The sequence below is a fragment of the Magallana gigas genome, chromosome 7 (assembly GCF_963853765.1).
Source record: "Magallana gigas chromosome 7, xbMagGiga1.1, whole genome shotgun sequence".
NCBI lineage: Eukaryota > Metazoa > Mollusca > Bivalvia > Ostreida > Ostreidae > Magallana > Magallana gigas.
The window spans coordinates 3,602,127-3,626,658 of NC_088859.1; the positions used below are offsets into that span (position 1 = coordinate 3,602,127).

Consider the following 24,532-nt stretch of genomic DNA (forward strand, 5'->3'; position numbering starts at 1 on the left):
AATTATATATTTACCTTCGACCAGCTTTTAAATATTCAAAAATATTTGCTTGCATCGCAATAGGGAAATGACAGCGCAGTCTACACTTAAACAAAACTGCTGGGATTTCCAGTTGATTCTTGGTCGAAGCCCCAAGTTCAGGGCCCTGGGGAATTTGATGCAACCACCATAATGAAGTGACCAACACTGCTTCTTTTAAACACAGTTTAATTGGTTTGTTATCAGAACCTGTCAACATGCATTAGGATCAGATGTTTATAGATGTTTATAGAGCAGCAGAATATTACAGTCAGCATAGCACAGCTGGTGTATCAATGAGGTGTAACACTGAGTCAGGCATAATTATAAATGAAGTAAAACACAAAATGCTAACTTTTCTATGTAAAATTTATCAAATCATCTACAGTATACTTTGAAAATTTTAGGGGGGGGGCGTGCACCCTCCACGCCCCCCCCCCCTTAAATCCGCCAGTGCTTCCAAACAAAATGATACTATTTTGAAGTATCCCCTGTTCCTCTTTTCGTAACTCCAGTTACATGAAATAGCGCGGGTACGAGTTAACCTTTTTAAAAGGCAAAAGCCCCACGTGACAATAACCGCGGGAAAGCTGAAGGAGCACATGTACTTAGGCAGCCGATGATGGAGGTTGTGGTAAGTGGAACTTTGAAAATTTGCAACTTCGTTTACGTTATTTGCATTACGATAAAGATAAAATATGCATTGTTTTTCGCAGATTATTTTTGCATAAACATTTTCTTGCTTTTATTAATTAATTTTGGTCGTAGATTGAGCAATAGTTAAAAATTTGTCAGCATCTGCAGCTGCATCGAAAAAAAATGCAAATTTGGCCTGGGGAATATAATAAATATGCGTCTTAAAAACTGCATTTTAACCCAAGAAAAGTTGCGATAATGCCTCTGGTGCAGGATTATTTGTATAAAAAATAAATAAATAACGCTTTGAGCAGAATTATACAGATTTGAAGTTTGCAGTAATTAATGTTTGTAGGGGTTGTTAATTTTTTTTTTATGTCTGCAATAACGTTGAAGACTGCAGACAGGTAAGTATGACGTGCGAGTACCCATAATTGCCAAGTACCATTATTGCCGATTGTTCACAGCAAGATTTCCGCTATCTATTAGTTGTTTTTGTGGACCTTCCCAACTTTTGGTGGACTCGGGCCGCCAGTCTACCGTTGGTGTCGAGCTTGAAAAGATGTGAGAAGCTAAAATGGGTACCTGAACTCTCTGTAAATGGAAGGTCATGGACAGGGTTTAATTTTAGCCAGAAGCAAGTCGATGTTGATGAGAATGAAATAAAAATTATCCCTCAAATTAAATACATGAACAGTGCAGAGATCTGCCTATAAAAATTTTTACATGACAGCTTACATGAAGAAAGTAATGGAGAAAACTTGTATATTTTTCGGCAATAATGGGTACTTGCACGTTATGTTGCTTGGCTTCAAAATGATGATGAACTAACGAAACGTTGCAAGTGGTCACGATTGACTCAATGCTAATTGTATTCATTATAGGTAATTGGTCATGCATGTAGCAAATTGATGTCTATATAATAAAAAAAAATGTCAGAATAAGTGCATTGTCATAAAGGTTAATTACTGAAAACATGAAAATTATCTTTAAAAATTTATATTATATAAAATTATAACAAACTATTACCTAACATGTAATTGATACCTCCATCCCTCATTTTTCAACCAAGTCTAGGATTTGTTTAAAAACAGCATTTAGATTTAACCAAAAGCATGCATTTTAAAATTGATTTTAAAAATGCATAATGGGGAAAAAATCTAGATATTTGATTTTACGATTAAAATTGAATCAGAATATTCCTATAATGATCCCAGCATCATCATTAACAATATGGGGATGAGTGTTTGTAAACAATATATAAGAACTCTTCAGTGAAGGAGGTAGTAATATTGATTTGCAGACATTTAGGCCCCAACATGGTTAGGCCCCAAGATGTTTAGGCACCTGTTGTTTATAATAATAACTGATAGTTGAAAGAACATGGCTTTTAAGCACTTTGGAGCCAATAAATGCAATTTACTTTAATTTGTAGTAAACTAACAATCGTTACGCAAACATGGCGTTGTTTACTTTATATACAAGTTCTTGCATAACTTTAATCACGAAAAACATGTGTCCGTGCTTTAAATCAGTTAATACCGTGATCAAATCATACTATCATCACAAAGAAACGAACAAATGTTACATGTATATAAGGGGAAGTATTTCATTATTGATATTTCAAGAAAAGAAAACAAATTATTGTATTTTTTCTATTATTGGAATTATACAACACTTGAATGTCATAAAATTGTTCAGTAAGCTTATTTATGGCAACTGATTTATACATAATATTTTTAGGAACCCTTATACATGTATAGCCTAAAAGAATTCACCTACTTATTACCCAAATACAAGTGAAATATTATTTCTGTGATCATATTTGTACAATTAAAGGATATCTCCCAAAATTATGTTATTTTTCTGCCAATGAAGCTTAACTTGTATTTGGCCTGTTCTTCTTTTGGAGACCCGGCCGTCTCTTCATGGTTTACTTCCAAAGTGAGGTGTGAAACCCTCATTGTATTTCTAGAGGATCTCTTCATTATCTTCTCCTAATTAGCACCTATCTAGAGAGGGAGAAGGATACGGTGGGGGTGTTGTTTTAACAATTTAATTCATGTCATACACAAAGTAAATGAAAGTCTTTACCGGTTTACCAGTAAATTGTCAATTTGATTTGTTTGATAAGGTTGTTTTACCAGTTTTATTGTACGGCTGCGAAATTAGGGGCTTTGAAAATCTAGATATTATTGAACGTGTACATCTGAAATTTTTGAAAACAGTTCTTAATTTAAGAAGCACAACACCGAATTTTATGATATATGGAGAAACAGGGCGCTACCTGTTGTATATTAATGTTTATACAAGAATAATTACATTTTGGGGGAAAATGCTAATAAGCCCTGAGAACAAAATTGTATATACAGTGTACAGATATTTATTTTCACAACATTTTAATAGCGATTGTAAAAGCCCATGGATTGATTGTATTCAAAGAATTTTGAACATGTGCGGGCTACAATATGTCTGGCAGAACCATTATTTTGTCAATATAGAATGGTTATCTGCTACTGTAAACCAAAGATTAAAAGACCAATTTATGCAAATATGGTCAAATGATATAAATTATTCTTCCAGAGGTCAAGTGTATAAAATTTTAAAACCATATTTTGGCTTTGAGAAGTATCTTGATATTTTACCTGTAAAACTAAGAAAAAAATTCATTAAATTTCGTACATCAAACCATCGCTTTCCTGTAGAGACAGGCAGATGGTATAACATTCCTTTGAATGAGAGGTTATGTCTTTTGTGTAATAAAGGTCTCATTGGTGATGAATTTCATTATATTTTAGAATGTTCGGCACTAGAAGAAATAAGGAAAAAATACATTAACACAAAATATTGGAAAAGACCAAATTTTTTTAAGTTTTCTGAACTCATGACTAATTGCAATTGTAAATCGCTAAGAAAATTATGTGTATTTATTTCAAAAATTTTTGATGCTGTCTGCTCCTCTTAGTTGTTTTCCTATCATGATCCTTTATACTAAAATCTAACATAAGTAGTGATTCTATAGTCTGTTCTTTTTTATTTATATTTTTTCCCTGTATGAAAATGTACCTGTTTGTCTGTACCTCTGACGATTTGTATTTGTATGTATTATATATATGTTCCTCTTGTACCAAATTATTTGGTCTGAGCGAATAAACTGAACTTGAACTTGAACCGTTTCTTTGATCTCTAATTAGAAAATTAAATATAAAAAACAATATTATGTGACAAAATAATGATATTTAAAAAATAATAAATTATGCATAAGATGCAGATTATACTTCTTTATAATTTTTAAAGTAAATGAAGTTTTAAATAATAAAATGTAAATTATAATTAACTTGGAAAAATGTAGGCTGGTGCCTAAACATCTTGGGGCCTAAACATGTTGGGGCCTAAGCGTCTTATCAATGAAGGGCCTAAACATCTTGGGGCCTAAAAGTCTTGCTACCGTAATATTGTTTTGAAAGTAGTGTGTTTCTACGAAAGAAAAAGCACTCTTTTATCTCAATTTCTTGTTTACTTGAGAAATTTTATTGTGCCCAGATGACAGGGAGAGGAAGAGGTATTCTTGGGAATAAGGTAATGGCATTATTAGCCTGTATATTTTGAGCCAAGTTGTCAGGCTAAAACAGGAACTAGGACGATCAACAATACACTGCGTAACAAAAAAAAACCCAGAAATTTTATTGCTTGATTTTTTTTTGTGGTATTTTAAGATGTCCTGTTGGTAAATAGCCATCCTAAAGCAATGAAATATGTTTGCTTATATGTTATTCACTTGAAATTTGGTGAATGGTCTTATATTTTGCCATAATTTTGAGAATTAAGCTGTTCAAAATGAAAAAGGCAATGGTTTTTGGGATATGGGTTGAGTGACACTAATTTAATTATTTACAATTTATAAGACAAAAGAAGTCAAAGAAAACCTTAGGTAATATTGTCATAATCAGTAAGGTGATCATCTCAAATTAACCAAATGATTAAGTTTTCCTTTTATTTTGCAGAATGGATTTGGTCGCGGTGGGTAAGTACCTTGAATTGTTCCTAAGCATGGAAGAAAAGTTTCTTATACATTGAAATGCTGTTAGAACAATGACACATTATGTTGTTAACAAAGATGGTACAAAGTATACACCTTTTCCAACTTAAAGCAATATGAGCGGTATTTTCTTGAAATTTATTTTGCTGCTTTAACCTGTTAGTATGATAAGTCTGCATATAACTTAAACTTTTATGATAAATAAGGTTTGAAAACATCATTAAAGTAGTCCGAGTATTGCACTACGTCATAATACGGATTTTACAATATTGGTTCGACTTTTACAAAGCGTTTTTGATACCCGGTATTGATTTTGCTCTACATTGCTGTTCTAAACAATGGCAATAATAAGCAATTAGAACGGTAATATATGTATTCTATGAGAGATAGAAATGATTAATGTTGAGAAACTCGATTCTGTTAAAGTAAAATGAAAAACGAAGTGTCTGATTAACCAGGATCTCAAGTATGCTTATATCTTTTTTGTTTTGATCCCCCCCCCCCCCCCCCCCGAAATTTTCTTTTTCTTTTACCAAAACCGGTTTAAATTTAGAGAAAAAAGCTATTTCGGATTTATTCAATCGTCAATTAATTAATGTTTAAATGATATCAAACATTGTTGACGGATCTAGGCAGAAAACTAGCAAAATGTGATTTTTACGGATTTTTTCGTCAGGGTCTACTTGGTTTAGAGCTTATAGCGTGAAAATTAATCCGTCAACATATAATTCATTTTACCAAATCTTTTTTCTAAGATGTCAATCTATAAAATAAACACCATGAATTTAAGTTTGAGTCCATAAAAGAGTTTTAAAAAATACCAAACGCGATACTAGCATTGCATTTTTTGTATTCTATTTTGATGCATCAGGTCCATAAAGCGTACTTACTTACAAACATTTGCGCAAAATTATTGATGAGATATGGCTTAAATAAATATTTATACTCTATTTTGTATGTTCAGTTCTAATTTTCCCAAAATTGGTAATTATTTTTAGGAAAAACGGACGTCTGGCAAATTTCATAATTGTCAATAATTTTCGCAAGGGGGTACACCTGTTTGAGAGGTGATAACAAACAAACTAGCATGTAAACATGCATATTTTCTTTTGTATATGTATTCCTAGAATGTATATCTATCATTTAAAGCTAAGCTTTTAATGATTGAGCCCATTTAGTGCCGAGTATAGGACTACCTTAATTTTATTCAAAGGAAATATTTTTCTTCTAAGGAATATGTAGCAAATCAATTTTTGTACAGGACGACAATAATTCAATTTTGCCCCAAATAAGGCTTCTTAACGGGTTTTTTTCCACAAAAATATGGCCAACAGAAATTTACAAACCATGATATTTTTGTCCTTTTAGTAGAAAAGAACAAAATCAACATAAAAAATGCAGTTCATATTGCTTTAAATAAATTCAAATTGGGGTATGCAACAGCATTTTATGTAAACGCTTATTATACCCCCGCAAACGAAGTTTAGGGGGGTATATTGGTTTCACCCTGTCCGTCTGTCCGTCTGTCTGTCTGTCTGTCCGTCCGTCTGTCCGTCTGTCTGTAGACGCAACTTTGTCCCCCCTATAGAATTTTTTATTACTGCATGGAACAGTTTGAAAATTTGTACATATGTTGAACACCATCTGAAGATGTGCACCTGCAATTTTTTTTAAGATCAGACAAGATTTAATGATTTTATGACATTTTTCATTTTCCTTATTCTATATATTGTACACTAATGTTGAAAAGTAAGGGAGGTAATCCTTACAGATTTTATTAATTAATTAATAGAAAACACTCTAAAATATATTTATATAAATACATCCAGATGGAGTTTTTTGTCTTTATGTCTTAATTAATAAAAAAAAATTATTTTTTTTAAGTATTCTATCAACTGACAATGCAAAGTTTTTGTTTGTCAATGATAAATTCTTAGGAGCTAATGAGAACATCAAAGACAAGTGTGGCTGAATTCATTTGTCCCAAGGGAGCCATTATCTGAGCCATGGTTCAGATGGAGCATGTGTTTAGGGGAAATTGATAATCTGTAAAATGGGTGATGGTTTTGGGGCTATTTTAAAACTGTTTCATGTAAACCAAAAGGTCTATCATTATAAGGAAATAAATAATATAATTATTAATAAAGAAGTTAAACTATTTTTAGAGGTTGTTTAAATTTATTTGTCAAGTAATTTGATGAAGTGACCCTATTGGGCATTAATTTAAATGAAATTCAAAATTACTGATATGATTGTAGTGTTTTGGCAATTTAAAATTGTTAGTAATATTAAATTTTCTTTTTTACATATTTTTACATAGTATGGTAATTATGGTAATGTTTTGGGAGTTTATTAAATTTAACAAGCTCATCAAAAAAAATCATAGTCCTATGGGATCAATTTTCTGATATGGAGTTCAATTGTGCCATAGGAGAAAGTGAGGAATATTTGAAACAACTAATTGCATCTGTCAAGACTCTTATAAGAAAGATATTGAAAGTTTTATCAACAGAAGAGCATTGCTTGGCTACCGGTATTTCTATTCACTGCAAAGGGAGGGGTTTTTGTCATTTTGTTGGTTTATCTTTAAATCAATTAAATTAAAAAAATATATCATCAAATACATACATTTGTAAATGTATTACTGTTATAGATATGTATTTACAGTGAAATTCTGACAATTTTGATTTTTCTTTGTTAACTATTTTTTTTTTTTTTACAATTCTAGAATTTTTTTTTTTATGTGTTCCAAACCTTAATTATTATTCAATTCAATTATTTGTCCCATTTGAAATTAGCCTAGCGGGGGTATTAGTCCCATTAGGACAGTTCTAGTTATTTAATAGAGATGCTGCTCTGCTACAAAAAATTGTCTGGAGGTTTGAAGGTCTGGTGTATACCATGTAGTTTATAAATATTGGATGTGATCCACACATACAGAAAGGGAAAAGTATTAATCTGTATTCCCATGAATGAAGTAAAACCTAGAGTGGATGTACGTTTAATGCATAGCAAATAGGATTGGTGAATTTATTTGATTAACATTGTTCATTTAACCATTATGGATTTTATGGACAAATTGTTTTAATATTTGTAGATTTGGAAGAGGAGCATCATCGTCATCTGATGCTTCAGGTATGATCAAGTTGAACTTCATATGTATTATTACATATTCAATCAAGATTTTTTTTTCTTAAGGCCATATTCAATGTGTAAAATAAATGTTTCTATATCAGGAGGGGCCGGCAGGGGTTTTGGTCGGGGTGTACTCCGTGCAGGCTTCACAGTGAATGGAAATGACGATGTATCAAACGGCATGGCCGACATGTCGCTCAACAAACCAGGCGGAATGGCCAATGGATTTGGAAAGTCAGACAATAACTCCAGCAGTGGCGGTTTTGGATCCAAAGGAGGATTTGGAGGTGGTAGTAGTGGAGGAGGATTTGGAGGAGGCAGCGGGGGGTTTGGAAATAAGTCGGACAGTAACAACAACAATGGAAGTAGAGGGGGGTTTGGAGGAGGGTCCTCAGGTGGAGGATTTGGAGGAGGGTCCTCGGGTGGAGGATTTGGAGCTAAAAAGGAGGGGGGATTTGGGGGCGGGGGATTTGGATCAAAGAACGATGGCGAATCTTCTGGATTTGGAGGAGGTAAGAATAGAGCAGTGTGGAATAAATATTCCAAGATGTGGTAATTTAAACTACCGTATATTCGGGGGGGGGGGGGGGGGGGGGGGGGGGGGGGGTGCGTATCACAAAATTTGCGAAAATGGGGAAGATCTGTAACATTATTAACTTGTGTTAGTCATTTTTTGTGATTTAAAAAGTTTTTTATAGGGAATGTTACATGATATAATTTCTGCTTATTCAGTTATTTGCGATTTAAAAGAGAATGCAAAAAAAAGCGCAAATTAGATCATTGCGAAAATTACCGGATATACAGTATCTTATAGCTTGCTTTTATGAGATAGAAGGGGCTGGTTGATGGTAATGCATTATTGGATTTTCTCTTTTTGCAGGATTTGGCGGTGGAGACAGACCTCCAAGGTATCATGTTAATCAGAAAGATAATGAGTAAAAATTTTCCTCCTGTCCTTTTGATGAATTGGCAAGTGTTTGAAACTTGATTTTTAATTTTGTAGGGGAGGCGGATTTGGAGGGGGAGGAGGATCAGGTGAGCATTAGGCAGTCTAGACATTCCTGTGAATCTTATCTATAATCAAATTCATTGCAAGGAAATAAGAACAGGCTGATCAAAGCAAGGAATACTGAAATCTGTCTTTGATGCAGATTACAGTTTAAAATCTGTCTTTGATTACAGGATGCAGAAATTGTGGAGAAGAGGGACACTTTGCCAGAGAGTGTCCAGAACCCCGCAAAGGTGGTGGAGGTGGTGGTGACAAGGGATGCAGAAATTGTGGGGAAGAGGGACACTTTGCCAGAGAGTGTCCAGAACCCCGCAAAGGTGGTGGAGGTGGTGGTGACAGGGGATGCAGAAATTGTGGGGAAGAAGGACATTTTGCTAGAGAGTGTCCCAATCCCAAGAAAGAAGGTAATGTGTCCAGTTTTTCTTGCCACTCTTGATAACACGCTGACAATTATAACCATTCAAAATGTCTAGATTAAAGGATTCACAACTAGATAAAATTTATGAGATTCATTGTAAATTTTCTTTTGTTTCTTGTTCTTTAGTTTATGTGGTGTATTTTCAGGAGGTGGAGGAGGAGGCGGGAAGTGTTTCAAATGTCAGGAGGAAGGACACATGGCCAGGGACTGTCCTAATGCTCCCCCACAGGGTAAGCTGGATAATGCCCAAAGAAATAATGTTTTACATAAACTACTTTCGTAACTGTTAATGATGTTTCATTAATTGTCAAGTACCCCAAAAGTTCAAGTAGTTGAATTTGTAATCTGTACTACCTCCTTGGTATTTTGTGTGACTAACCCCCAAGAGGCATGTTACTGCTGTTCAACAAAATGCTTCTATTCTTGTTTGTTTAAAATACTGATTTGTGTGTCGTTGTCTATTCAGATCCTGACAGACCTGCACCTTATGTGCCTCCTGCTCCATCCGAGGACGAAGCTGAAATCTTCAAAGTTATTCAAAAGGGGATAAACTTTGACAGTTACGATAAAATTCCCGTGGAGGTGACAGGAAGAGATCCACCCTTTTCAATAAAAAACTTTGATGAAGCTGGGTTGTATGAAAAGTTCCTGGAAAACGTGCGTAAAGCCCAGTACGAGAAGCCCACTCCGGTCCAGAAGTACTCCATACCGATAGTGATGGCAGGCCGAGATCTGATGGCCTGTGCTCAAACAGGCTCCGGAAAAACGGTACAGAACCTTGTCTTAAGCTTACTGGTTTGAATTAAATTTTATTTTTATTTTTAAAGTGATAATTAATTTTGTGTGCAATGTCCAATCAAGAAAGAATGTTGTTGTGCATTGTATTTATGTACATTTAATTTTATGGAATGACATTAACAAATTCCCTCAAATATGTATAAAAATGCAGTATTTTGTGTCAAAATGAAGTTATTGCTTTTGAACAAAATAAAGGAGATTTTCATGATACATGAAGGGAGATGATTTGTACACATTGTGATTTATTGATATCTTGCCCAGGCTGCCTTCTTGCTGCCGGTCCTCACTGGAATGATGAAGAATGGAATCAGTGGCAGTAGTTTCTCTGAGGTCCAGGAACCACAAGCCCTGGTGGTGGCTCCTACCAGAGAGTTGGCCGTCCAGATCTTTATGGATGCTCGAAAATTTGCCCATGGCACCATGTTGAGAGCTGTAGTGTTGTATGGGGGGACATCGGTGGGATACCAACTCAGACAGGTTGAACAGGGAACTCACATCTTAGTGGGTACCCCAGGACGGTTGATTGATATCATCGGCAAAGGAAAGGTGGGCCATTTTACAATTTCATTGTGAATTTATCAGAGTTCTGATTTCCTTGATTTTGATTTGTTTCTACTCTGTACCTGTATCTGTGATCCAGAGACGTGTTTATGATGCAAAGAAAATGTAGATTTAATCGTCTTTTGAACTTCAGATCAGCCTCTCAAAGTTAAAGTACCTAATTTTGGATGAAGCTGACAGAATGTTGGATATGGGTTTCGGTCCAGACATCCGTAAACTTGTGGAGGAGTTGGGAACTCCTCCTAAAACAGAGAGACAGACTCTCATGTTCTCTGCTACATTCCCCGAGGAGATTCAGAAAATGGCTGGGGATTTCCTGAACGACTACCTTTTCCTGACTGTCGGTCGGGTGGGTGGTGCTTGCACTGACGTGACCCAGACAGTGTATGAAGTCGATAGACAGGAGAAGAGGTCACGATTGTGTGACATCCTCACAGAGACGGGTAAATATATGTCGCTGTTTTACATTTAGAAAATATGTTATGGTTGATGTTTACAGGATTATAACATAATATTGAATTTTATTCCTGTTTAAGGTTCAGAGAAAACTTTGGTTTTTGTGGAACAAAAACGAAATGCAGATTTCTTGGCATCTTATTTGTCCCAAAATGGATTTCCAACCACCAGTATTCATGGGTTTGTACAAAGAACACAATTTAAACTCGAATGTTTGGTTTAAGAAGACTTATGTTAGGTGAACAACTAGAATTCATTGAAAATATCAATAATTCCATTTCCAAAATGCAATAAGTGTATATTTTAGAATGCATCCATTTTGCTTAAATCCGTAAAGTATTTGCATTTTGATCAAGATTTGACCAATAACATACTGTTGACTATAAATAAAAAAAAGATGCTGTTTTACAATCAAATGTATATGATTAAGTTTATATTTCTACTTGATAATTATTGTGTAACTATTCGACCATTTCTAATTGTGATCTTATTTAAATGTCTTTAATTCACAGAGATCGACTCCAAGCTGAAAGGGAAGAAGCTCTGCGCGATTTCAAGCTTGGGAAAGCTCCAGTTTTAATTGCTACATCGGTGGCAGCTCGGGGATTAGACATCCCTCTAGTCAAACATGTCATCAACTACGATCTCCCCCAGTCCATTGATGAATATGTCCACAGAATTGGGAGAACGGGGCGCTGTGGAAATCTTGGCAAGGCCATCAGTTTCTACTCTAATGACACTGATGGTGCTCTGGCTAAACCTCTGGTTAGGATCCTCTCGGATGTAAGTCTTTGCATCAAAATATCTGATAGTAAGAAGCTTGTTGCAGAGTAAGAAGCTTTATTCTGCAACATTGCTATTGAGGTACAGATGATAATGGCTACTTTGTTTACTGTAATGTTTGTTCATCGGGTGATGTGAAAGGTGAAGAATGTGGGTGCTACTATATTGTTGGTTTTCATTCCTCAGGCGATGCAGGAAGTTCCTTCCTGGCTGGAGGAGTATTCCAAGTCAAGTATGCCAGGAGCTGGGTATGCCGATGTCGGCGCCAAGTTCGGAGGACGAGACATCCGAAAAAACCAACCACGGGTATGGGTTTCATTTTGTTCTGATATAAAGTGTTTTATTACCATGCTAGTATACATCGCCAAACAATGGATTAACTCTTTAAAAACAGGCTTGATTTTATCAACTTGTGTCATAATACAAGGGTACTGTAATGTGGAAACACTGACAAACCACTTCAACATGTTTTACTTTCCTTGTATAGATCTCATTAAATTTGTATGGTTTGATGTTAACTGTGTATTTAAATGGATCTCAAAGTAATTGTACATATTATGTTGTGCATCTTTGAATTTTCTATTTTGCAGACGAGAGAGACCCACAAGGGTGAGGGTGGCTACCCTCTTGGTGCTGGTGGATCCGTTATGGTGGGATCAGGTGGTGCACAGGAAGAAGACGAAGAAAACTGGGATTAAGCTTTTACAGTAACTTCAATAGGAACTCTGCTTTCCTTCAAAGACATTGGTTGCGGCCGAGGTTGTGAGGATCTCTAAGGCATGAGCCAAGGAGGCTTGATGCATGGTGCTACAGAACAGTAGTGCTCTTAGTTATGTTTTTTACTTGTAAATACGTTACATTTAGATAGTAGACATCATGTTAAGCTTGTCTTACAGAAGCCTAAAACAAAATTGATTCGCAAAAAGTTAAAAATCCAGACCTGAAGTTGGGATGTGATCACCTGGCTTTCTGCTACCTGGATATACCTTTTTACCAGTTTTCCTCAATCAATTTTTATTTTCACATTTGATTAACATTCCAAACATACAATTGATGAAGGAGGAATGAAACTAATAACTCTTGGAAATTCAGACTTTGATTTGAGAAACAAAGTAGAAGTAATGTTCGGCGGATTGACCCCTACAGCTCGTTGACTTTGGGTCGCCGTGGTCGAGGAGGTGTGTGACAGTCTTTGGCAGCATGGGTTTGTCAGTGACTAAGCAATGGGCAGGAGTGAAACTCCTACCTTCAGAAATCTAGTCCACAAGTCAGACCGAGTGCAATATATACCCAAGTCTTTCAGATTTTTTGTCGTATTTGAATCTCGTCATGATCATGTGATCTCAGGGTATCATCTTAGCCAATCATCACACCATCGCACTAGTCCACCACCGCTGTGATATTTCAGCTGATTTGTTTCTCATAATTTTGTTATTTTACAATTTTTTGTTGAAATTGTTTTTATTAAACCATTGTATTTTGCACAAAAATCTTGTTTTTTCTTTGATTTTGAAGGGATATTTTCTATATAGAACTTTATAGTATTTTTTGAAGGTCATCTTTTTTTTCAAGGCGTAATACATGTACTACAATACTAACACTTGACAAGTCACTATCAAAAAATTTGGGCTCATTAGAAATGTTGAGCAAATCTGCAACAATGGAAGTGCTACAACTCTGATACTATTGAATTTGAAGTAAACTGACAGTTAAATTAAGGAAATGCTGAGGTTAGAAGTGAAAGCTATGCAGAATTTTGTTGGGATGGATTCAGCATGAAGAAAGAACAATTGCAGTATTGACACTGCAGATAACTGATAATAATAAATCAGACTGGAGTGTAGTCAGGCTAAAGATGTTCGAAGTTTTTTAAATAGTTGTATGGATGAATATGTTACATACTTTGTGTTGCGGTAAATAAAAACAAAATCTGATTTTTTCATAACTATCCTTGACATTGTGCAGTTCATTGACGGGATATATTGTGATGTAGCTAAACGGGCATGAGGTATCCCATGCTAAAGAGGAGATAACCCCTACATGGTATTCATTTTGAGGTCATAATGACAAAGGTTAATTAAACTACTCTTGAGCAGCTGTTGAGGTGAGCTCGATTGTGAAGGAGAAAGAACAGGGGCATACAAGGTGTTGGATATCACTTGGAGCAACAAAGATGAACGATGTTCAAATGCAGTTTATTAATTTTTGTCTTGAACACATTGTTTATAGTAATGTGCTTTCATTCTTGAAACATGACAGATCTATAGGTTTTCAAATTAAGCTGCACATCATGCCAAAAGATTTACTATATACTGTTCAAATTTGGAAATAGGATTTAAATAAGGAATCATTCTTTGAGTATTATGAGGTGATAATTTTGGTCGGGGCGTGATCAAATCCAATAAAGCCCGAAGGGCTTTATGATAGATTTGATCACGCCCCGACCGAAATTATCACCTCATAATATTCAAAGAATGATTCCTTATTACTTATATTTATATAATTTTAAGCCATCGTACGATTAAATATTTAAATATAAATAAGCAAACCCCGCTGGCGCCTCAATTTGGCGTCTTTTGTATTATGAGTTATATAGTACAAAATCGATACGTAGTGTTATCACAGGCAAAGACACTGGAAAATGTAAATATTAGGTCATAATTGCATCTTAAAAGTACTGTTATTTAATGGATAATTTTAATAACGTTTATTAATAATTTATTTAAATGGATTCTAGACCCTTACTTAAATGGGTAAAATCTATGATTTTTCCAAAATATTTTCACCATATTATTATAAATAATTGTCAGTTATTCACAGTTTTTGTAATATTGTGTATCAAATTCAACAACATTTTGGTAAAGAAGGTTTTCCCATATGTCTTTAGTTTGTAAGATTGATCCCCAAGAAGTTTTGGATATACTGAGGGATCAATCTCCGTAATAGTACAGTTACATCAAAAGTTGTTACATTTCATCTATTCTTATGCAGATTTATATAAAAAAAATTAAAATCGAAAATTTTTCTTTTTTGCACCTTAAATTGATATCCCATTTGGGCTATTATATCCCAAATGGGTCATTATATCCCATTTGGGCGATTGGTCCCAACCTGTAGAAGTCAGCATCTTTAAAGCAATATGAGCTGTATTAATAGATGACTCTGATATATCAAGGTCAAAGATCTACTGTGGACTTCTATTGGTTTTGAGGTCTACCAAGTACTTTGTATAAAAACTGAACCTTATTGGTCCTCTCACATGACAGGCACTACATGTTTTTGTTTCAGTACATGTATTTATTAAAAAAGCTAAAATAATACTGGAAAACAGGAGAAACTGTCCCTCACTGTAATACTAAAGTCAGTTTGATCCTGGACTTCTAAGGGGGGCAACTCCTGGTACATTGTCAAATACTTGGAATTATTTGTTGGACTGCAAAGAAATAAAATTGTAATTAATGATCAACAAATAGAAACTCGTTGAGAGCAAGAACGTGAGAAAAAAAAGTCCTAATTGAAATGGTAATGTGCAAAAAGGTTGAAATGTAGGAAATGTTAAGTTTTTCAAGTATTAATCAATGCCATAATTAATAACATAATTTAGTGTCATTAAATCTATGGTTTTTACTGGTACGTGTATATGGCATTGGAACATTTCATGCAAGAACAATTATGGTTGGAGAGTGGAAACTTCCAAAAAGTCTGAATATGTGGTTACGAAATTTTTGGTGAAATAATTAAGAGAAAATGAATTAGTACAAAACCTGTGGGAAAAATGAATCTTTGTGCAGAAGTTGATACCTGCTAAATTCAGACACCAAAGTAAAACCCAATCCAAATTTAAAGTCCAAATTGAATTTTATTAACAGTGTAGATACATTAAAAGCTGGCAAAATAATACATCTCAAATGCAGAAAAAAGAACATGGTGTATAAAAAATATACAGTAAATGATATATTTGGCAAAAAATAAATACTTTTTAAAAAAAATACTATTATAAAATCCTAATCTAATGGTAATACTTCACAAATGAATTGTGTGCATTATTAAGAAAATACTAATACTGATTTTACTCATTCTAATCTGCCAGTGGTAACACGCCATTGCATTTTATGCTTAGTTTATATTGTGGCAGCATTAATCAGACTAGGTAAAGGAAACGGTGGTCTGTACAAAGAGACTGGTTCCGTGTCCAGCTGAGGTGATGTTTTCAATGTGCTTATCAAAAAAAATAATCTCAACACAAAATGTCTTGGCAAATATTATCTTTACATACATTACTCAATATCTACAACTTTAATAAATTATATCACAGAAAATATTGTTACCAAAAAAGATAACTTGTTAAAACAGTACAACAACCTATAAGTCTTGCAGTACACTGTGTCAATATTGAAAAAAAATTGTTGCTATAAAAAATTTTTTTTATTTTGAATTTAAAAAAAAATCTAACATTCAATAAAATCAAATAAAACACGCATGGTATAACATAGTGTTGTTATGTAATTCACTCTTAACCAAAGGATTCCTCGAAAAGAAATCACAAATTGGCTACAATATATTTCCCAATACTGTAAAAAATTAACTAACTAGCTAAATCCTAAATTGTTAAAGTCATCAGCACTTAAGTTTTCTCACCTGCAGACAGGTGTATCATCAATACTGAGAGCAGTAGGTATCACACAGCTTAACAATAATACTGAATACAAGCCATAGAAGTCGCAATATGAGCAAAACAAACATATCATAGACAGCCAAACAAGATGTGCATACAAAAAAAAAAAAAAGATCACAAACTCTGGAAAATAAAAATGAAAGAAAATCAACAAAAATACTGTACAGTCATGATGGCGGGCACACAGAAAATCACAGCACAAACAAACAGTGAAAGATAAATTAAACAATTATGTCAAAGGGAGGTAAATCAAGAACGGATCAAGGTAGATAATCCAGTGCAACCACACCCGTGCTACCACTCAGAGAATTATTATACCACGGTGGCAGCGCGTCTGGCTGCAAAGTCCAGCTGAGCTTTTGTTCGACCGACATAGACTTCTGGTGGTTCAGGGGTCACCAGAAAAACACGGTCCTTTAACTGTACATCCTTAGCTCTCACTCTCTCTCTGTAAAATAAAGGGTACAGGTAAACTTACTAGTACTTTCTCTACAACCACTACAAATAGACCACCACAAACAGGTTATAAATCTGATCACTGGTATCATAAATTCATTACATATGTATTTTTTTCGAGCTTGGATTCAACAGAAATAACAGTGGGTGGGGCTTTTGAATTTGTGGTTCACTTAGTGTGAAAGTAGAATAGTAAATATTATACAGTATTTAGGGTTCTTTTGTTCATGGGGGATATGAATTGATAATATTTTTGGTTTACTATATTATATTAGTACACAGTACAAGGTATGTCAACCTTTTTTTCTATAAGTACCATACAAATCGTATCAGTAAGTTGTTAACTATACATGCTAGATTGATTTTCAAATCCTGCAAAAACTGGTGTAGCATTTTCAAAGCATTCGAAAATCAAATTTCAAATAGATGGACATATACTTTGCTTAATCTGTTAACAGACTTGATTGATTGCTAGCTTACTTGAGGAATTTCTCCATGACGGCGTTCAGTTTGCCGGTCTTGGACTGGAACACACTGCCATGGCCGTTCTTATGCTGGCACTCCTCCCACTTCTGAACGTCATAGCGACCAGCTCCCACAGGGTTCTGAAGAAAGAAGGACTCCACTGTAGATTACTGAGTAAGGACCATCAGACATGACAAAAATTAACATCTCTGAACATGAACGAGATGAGTGAACATCTCTGAACGTGAACGAGATGAGTGAGGTTTGAACTAGGCAGGTCCTCGGTCTTGCGGTTGTCTGGCAACAAGTGATATTTAAACAAGTGACCCATTTGTTCTTGGTTTTATTAAAGCATCTGTATAATTACCAAGTAACTTTTTCTGTAGTTCTATAAGATTTATAGGCCTTCTTCATACAACAAACAAAATTTTTATGATAACACAAATCTGTTCAGCTCTAATTGGGAGTGAGCTCAGGTTTGTATAAAGGAGCGACCTCTGGCTTACCACCACTCAGGACCTCAGGTACGGACAGGGAAACTCCTGGCTAAAAGCTCAGATCATTTAACACAAGAATGTACTTGTTAAGTGAGAATACCTCCCGAGATGTTTCTCCTCAAAACAGTATATGGTTTCACCATCATATGATGACAAGACATCTTACTTCCGACATTATAATGACAAGACATCAGACATTTAAGTGACAACTTACAAAGTTCCTGGTGAAGAACCTCTGTGACACTCGGTCATTCCTCTGGGCCGTGGACAGGAAGCCGGGTGAGTTTTTGGTCTCGGGCTTGGACAGCTGTTTGGGTTCATATGTCCCTGGTCCAGGTGTTCCCTGTATATAAATCCTTATTAATTATAACCTATCTATAAATCATTATTAATCATAACTAGCAGTAATTGATAGTCAACTCCTCAAAAACTCCTCACATTATTTCTTAATTGCATAAAATTTTCTGCAAAATTTGAAAAAAATTTTTTAAATGAAACAAAAACGAAATGCTGGCTATAGATAATAATTCCCATATATACATTGATTATAAAATACTAGTGTAGTTTTAGTAGATATATTTTTGTATTATATATGCTTGACTTTCATACACTACTCACAATGACTTCATGTATTAAAAATTTATTACCTGAACTTGCATTAATTATGGCTTCTACGTGGTTTATGGTTTTGAATCAGCTGTTATTTTGTAAGCAATATAACTTAATACAATTTGTTAGCACCAGTACATATAGAAGTGTAACAGAACAAATATATACGGGCTACAGTCAGCATTTTTCGGTTATGCTACATCAGCTTCTGAGTGAGTTGCCTTACTACTCGGTAACTGTCAGATGTTAATACATGTAGTTATAAGCTATAATTGATCCACAATTTACATTGATGATCAGATCTCCTAATTAGATAAAACCCCAAATGACTCCACTGGCCTCCTCTGTAAAGATTATTTTCAATATACTGGGCAGTAACTTAAGATTTCCACCAACACAAGACACAACATTTAAATCTGTTTTGACAATGTGGAAGCTTGGTATTCCTTCCTCACCTCCTCCTTAGGACACTGTGATAGAGTGGAACAGAGAATTCGTTCCGTTCCTTTCCGGGGATGCTGTTCCACTTTCCCGAACTTTCCTTGTCGCACGCGGTGCTCTGTCTTCCAGTCGTCCACAAAAGACTTCAGCTCGTACTGCCCTGGTCCTAGGTCAGCCAGTTTCTGATCAAAAATATTAGTGTGCTTAAAATCAAACAAGCATTTTGAAAGACCATATATTATAATACAGTTATACTGTATGCCTAAGATCCAAGATTGCCTGCAAATTAGAATCTTAATAACTTAAAGGTTAAATCAAGTTTCTTTTTACAATCTAGCATGCATAATTCTATTTGAAATCATTCACTGTCTGTACAAGAAATCAAAAGGTACTACCATAATACAGTAAAACTCGTTTATTACGAACACGGATATTGCAAATTCACGGATATAGCGAAGTCATCTTGGATCCCCAACAATGTGAATTTATTCAATTTCTAATACGGCTATAACGAATTACAGATATAACGAAGTAATTTCTTGGGTCCCAGTGACTTCGTTATAACCGAGTTTTGCTGTAATGTAGTTAACAAAAATCTTCTTGGTCAAAGTTTATATGTCATTTATTTTAAGATGGTATATATGTGTAAAGATATAAGACCTATAGAGAATGCAATGTTACCAAGGCAACACTTACAGGAGCAGCCAGGTAGCCATCATTGATTGGCTTGTTTCTGTCCCCGGAGAACAAATCGTAGGGCCCCCTCAGGCTGGTCACCTTCTCCACTGCCTCCTGGGTGAAGCTCTTGAAGTTGTAGGTTCCAGGTCCCAGTTCCGAGCCCTGAGAAAAATCAGCATTCCTCAATGAACCATTTACAAAAATAAACAACATTACGAATGATAAAGATTTGATATATTGTAATAAAACAAAGAATGAAGATACCCATAAAAGTGCAAGAATATTCACATGCAAATTTTAAAATTCTGACACTTGCAAACTTTATGAAAATACAACAAAAGTTTGGTGCTTGCAATTTAATACAAAACTACAGAATTGCAGGATTAACTAGAGGTACTGTGAGCAAGCTCACAATTGATACCCCCCGCTAAGAAAAATCATAACTCATGTATTTTTTCTATTATAGAAAATATTGAATGAATCTATTTCATCGTCCATTTTCTATAAATAACAACTGCTCTATTTTTTAAAACTGTTATTGCTTATATGAGTACACAAACCAATTTCTATTCTTTAAATTCCATTTTAGTTCAAGTTAACTGTTAATGCATGAGGACATTTGCATCCTTATGTTAACAAACATGACTCGAATCAAACGAAATTCCACATGTCAAGCAGCCACTTAATATAAACATTTTGAATTATTGGTATACTGAGCCCGATATTTTTTTAACAATGACTTTGAACTTCCTCAATTGACCTTTGGTCAAGGTCATGACATACTCTCAGGTTATAAGCATTCTAGATGTGAATTAAGAACTTCCAATATTTGTCCATTAGAAAGATATGGACTGGACACGAGTTTTATACTTTTCTGCAAGTGACCTTGGCCTTGCCCAAATGACCTTGGGTCAAGGTCATGACAAACCCTTAGCTTATAAGCAATCTTTGTGTGAACTGAGAACTTCCAATGTTTCTCCAGAAGAAAGATATGGACCGGGCAAGAATTTTGCACTTTTTTCTGCCATTGACCTTGACCTTGCCCGAATGACCTTGGGTCAAGGTCATGACACACCCTTAGGTCATAAGCAATCTTTGTGTGAAGTAAGAACTTCCAATGTTTCTCCATTAAAAAGATATGGACCGGACACGAATTTTGCAATTTTTTCTGTCAGTGACCTTGACCTTGCCCAAATGACCTTGTGTTAAGGTCATGACACACCCTTAGGTCATTAACAATCTTTGTGTGAAGTTAAAACTTCCAATGTTTCTCCAGAAGAAAGATATGGACCGGACACGAATTTTGCACTTTTTCTGCCAGTGACCTTGACCTTGCCCGAATGACCTTGGTTCAAGGTCATGACACACCCTTAGGTCATAAGCATTCTTTGTGTGAAGTAAGAACTTCTAATGTTTCTCCATAAGAAAGATATGGACCGGACACGAATTTTGCACTTTTTCTGCCAGTGACCTTGACCTTGCCCAAATGACCTTGGTTCAAGGTCATGACACACCCTTAGGTCATAAGCAATCTTTGTGTGAAGTAAGAACTTCTAATGTTTCTCCATAAGAAAGATATGGACCGGACACGAATCGAACAGACAGACGGACAGACGGACGGACGGACGGACGGACGGACGGACAAGGTGATTCCTATATACCCCCCCAAACTTCGTTTGTGGGGGGTATAATTACTTATGTAAAATATGATATCTACAGTATACATTGTCAACTATAATTTTGAGGCTTTGGGCATTTTATGGGGAACTAGAGAGAAATTGCAAATAGTTTAGGGGGCTTCAGGTAAATATTGAAATGAACAACATTTTTGCTCCATTAACCATCACTGACAAAGTGCAAATACAGGGCAAAAATAACTTGGTATACAGTATTCTTATGAACTAATGAACAAATGCATTTTAAAGCTGCTTGGTCCGATTTTTTTGTAATTACAGTATCAAAATTTTTTCCATACAAATCATTTATCTTAGAAAATTATGGACTTTTTCCTATTTACACCAGCAGAATAAGTCTCCTTTCAAAGTTAGAAATATTCAAAGTAAATAAAAATAATTTCTTTTTGGGCAAACGAAAAAACAAACCAAAATGCATCACAGGAATGTTTAGAGAAGGAAACCGTTTGGTTTCGTCCCCCCGAATAATTGGGGTTATTCAATCCGCATGATATGCATTGATTGTAAAGAAAGCAAACTTCAGAAATATTAGCGAACAAAACTTACACTTTTTCATTTGTAATTTGTCTGATCATTTCAACCTATATTTAAAGTGATGTCAATGTTGTAAAACAACCATACCCGTCTCGTCGGCAGGGGTAAACTTTAACATGAGGCGAAATAACGCAGTACCCTTTTATGTCGTTTGATTTGTTAGCAAATTTTGTACGAATTTTTCTTAATTGAAATTTCGCTTAATTGACTGGGAAAACTACTGCAATGTCTATTATTATACATATACTTAGCATAACCATCGTTTAAAAGCGTGCGCAAAATTTGATACAAAATCGGACCAAGCAGCTTTAAATGGTGTTATTGGATATAATTTAGACTTACGACAGATGGTAGATTTCTGGGGGTGGAGGAGCCAGCGTCTAGCATCCCCACAGTGCTAGTGGATTTCTTGGCCTTCTCCTCTACTGCTGAGTGGGGGATTCCACCCTTACCATAAGTACCAGGGCCTGGGGTCTCATTCTACAACAGAAAGGGCGGTCTGAATCTCAAAGTACAAGTGAATAACAACAATTCTGGTTTCCTCGACAGGTCTAAATTTTTTAGTTCTTACAGCAGCCACATTTTCTTTGAAGCGTTGATCCCTGGTCTGACAAACTCCACGAATACTTCTAGGTTTTTCCTCGGACACCTGAAGGAAATCCTTGATGTCGTATGAACCAGGAGCTAGCTTCCTTTGCTGAAAATAAAGTTAAATCAAGTGTATACTAACAGTTGTAGAATACCTAAATTCCTGATGTATGATAAATCTAAAACCATCCCACTGGGCAAGTACACTAGCTGATAATCTTTTAAAGTTTATCCATCTTCATCTTGCTTTAGGCATCCTTAAGAAGTCCAATCTTTATTCTAATCTACTTTGTATATTAATTTGATGACAAAGCATATTTACATGTTGACAGGTCATGTTGTATGAATAAGTAGGCTAATGTGATTAATACCAAGAGTCGTTTCAGTTCCCACTGGTCTTTGTGTAACAGATGAGGAAGGGCGGCCATTCTCTCCACTTCGTAGGCTCGAGCCCAGCCCGGCCCACTCGCTCGCTCATCCACAGTCTTCTTATTGAACCCACCCACATCCACCTTGTATGAACCAGGGGCCAGTCGACGATTCTAAATAACAGAAAAAAGGATTCTCATATTTTCTGCATTCTGAAAACTGAAGAGTAACATGGAATCTAAACATAACCTCACATTACATGCATCTCGTAAGAGTAGCTGCAGATCTGTAGCTCTCTGGTTGAAAAAATTATGATAGACAAACCAGTTTGTCTATCCGAATTTTTTCAACCAGAGAGCTACAGATCTGCAACTACTCGTAAGAGGTGAATATAAGATTAACTGTATTCAACACCTTCAATTTATTGTCAAAATACAATAAATTAACAAAGTACATTAATTGCAACAAAACACCATACATATCTTTTAAATTACAGAATAAGTTATGCTTTGTTTTTAAAGATTGGATTTCCCAATAACTTATAAATTATATTTCAACTGTTTTTATTTATCTTTTACATGCAGTTTCAACACATTTTTTTTTTTATAGTGTTTAATTGCATTCCACAAAATGAATAGAGACCACTGACCAATACATTTTATATGCAAGTTGTAGTTATTACATACTAGTTAAAGGTAGTCACTTTTCATGACAAACCCAAGGAACTTGATTGTAGGTCCCTTTCATTACCCTCATCTGTAAATCAATTTTTATGCTTTCATGATGTTAAAATTCATTATGTAAAAATTAAATTCAAATCGATTTTGAATGTTGGAATGACTTCACAGTTCACAAGGCCATGTATATATGGTTACTGATCAAATATAGATTTAAAAAGCTTTATTTCAATCTTTACTTTTCGTCAATTTACAGCAGAGGTTGCAGGACAAAGTTCATTATGCTATTGAACATCTAGTGTTTGGTATATATACTTGATAGTCAAAGATTAATATAAAACTAACAATCATGTAAATGTGAAATATATTTATAGAACTCTCAAAATAATAATGTCCAAATATAGATTTATATATAATTTCTTAATTATATTGTATTTTATATTTCTGTTTTAGCCATATGTTAACTTGTATAATCAGTCAGAGTGTTTACCAGTTCATCAATGGACTTTTTATCATACGGGATCTCTGTGAAGGTCCCGGGATATTTACTTTTGGGGTGCACTCCAGAGACGTCAAATCTAAAATGATACATATAATGATACAATAGCAAAAGCAGTCAGTGATCCAGACATTGCAAATTGCTTGGCATGACAGATATTATAAGGCATGTAGAGTGATTCTATTTATTATTCGAAAGCGATTAATTGGGGTCATGAACACTCCCCCTAATTGGCCTAAAAATGAAATAAGACGAATGGTGTACCTCGCTGTTTGGGTTCCAAATGGGGCCCCTGTGTATTTTTTCTCGGCCATGGTTGTATTTCTGATAAATCAGCTGATAAAATCCCAAATTTTTCACTTTAACATCTTTTTTCTCTGTACTTCAGCGGGAAAACGTCACATGGCAACCATAACAAAAAAGGTCCGGCTATTTGACGGACTAATACTGCAGGGATTTAAAAGCCCTGCAAGGAAAAGTAAATGATCAAAAACTGT

At 35.0% G+C, this 24,532-nt stretch overlaps 2 protein-coding genes across 5 annotated transcripts; one reads left to right on the forward strand and one right to left on the reverse strand.

Annotated features, from left to right (window-relative positions):
• The first annotated feature begins 560 nt into the window (after positions 1-560).
• Positions 561-13,343, forward strand: LOC105335166 (probable ATP-dependent RNA helicase DDX4). 4 transcript variants are annotated; one of them, NM_001305329.1, is given in 16 exon segments: positions 641-652; positions 4,659-4,678; positions 7,791-7,828; positions 7,930-8,090; positions 8,157-8,340; positions 8,709-8,736; positions 8,832-8,863; positions 9,011-9,241; positions 9,402-9,485; positions 9,722-10,023; positions 10,315-10,599; positions 10,748-11,057; positions 11,151-11,250; positions 11,583-11,853; positions 12,040-12,159; positions 12,444-13,336. In NM_001305329.1, coding segments are annotated over 16 exon segments (2,286 nt in total). In that variant the 3' UTR covers positions 12,552-13,336.
• A 1,786-nt stretch (positions 13,344-15,129) lies between these two features.
• On the reverse strand, positions 15,130-24,471 carry LOC105335167 (ciliary microtubule-associated protein 2). Its single transcript, XM_011438946.4, has 11 exons — positions 24,300-24,471; positions 24,027-24,114; positions 22,862-23,032; positions 22,474-22,599; positions 22,245-22,382; positions 19,693-19,836; positions 19,011-19,178; positions 18,161-18,289; positions 17,465-17,589; positions 16,847-16,976; positions 15,130-15,286 (listed from the first exon to the last, which is right to left on the reverse strand). Exons 1-11 carry the CDS (start codon positions 24,347-24,349, stop codon positions 15,275-15,277), a joined length of 1,281 nt encoding a protein of 426 aa, XP_011437248.1. The 5' UTR covers positions 24,350-24,471; the 3' UTR covers positions 15,130-15,274.
• Positions 24,472-24,532: the final 61 nt, after the last annotated feature.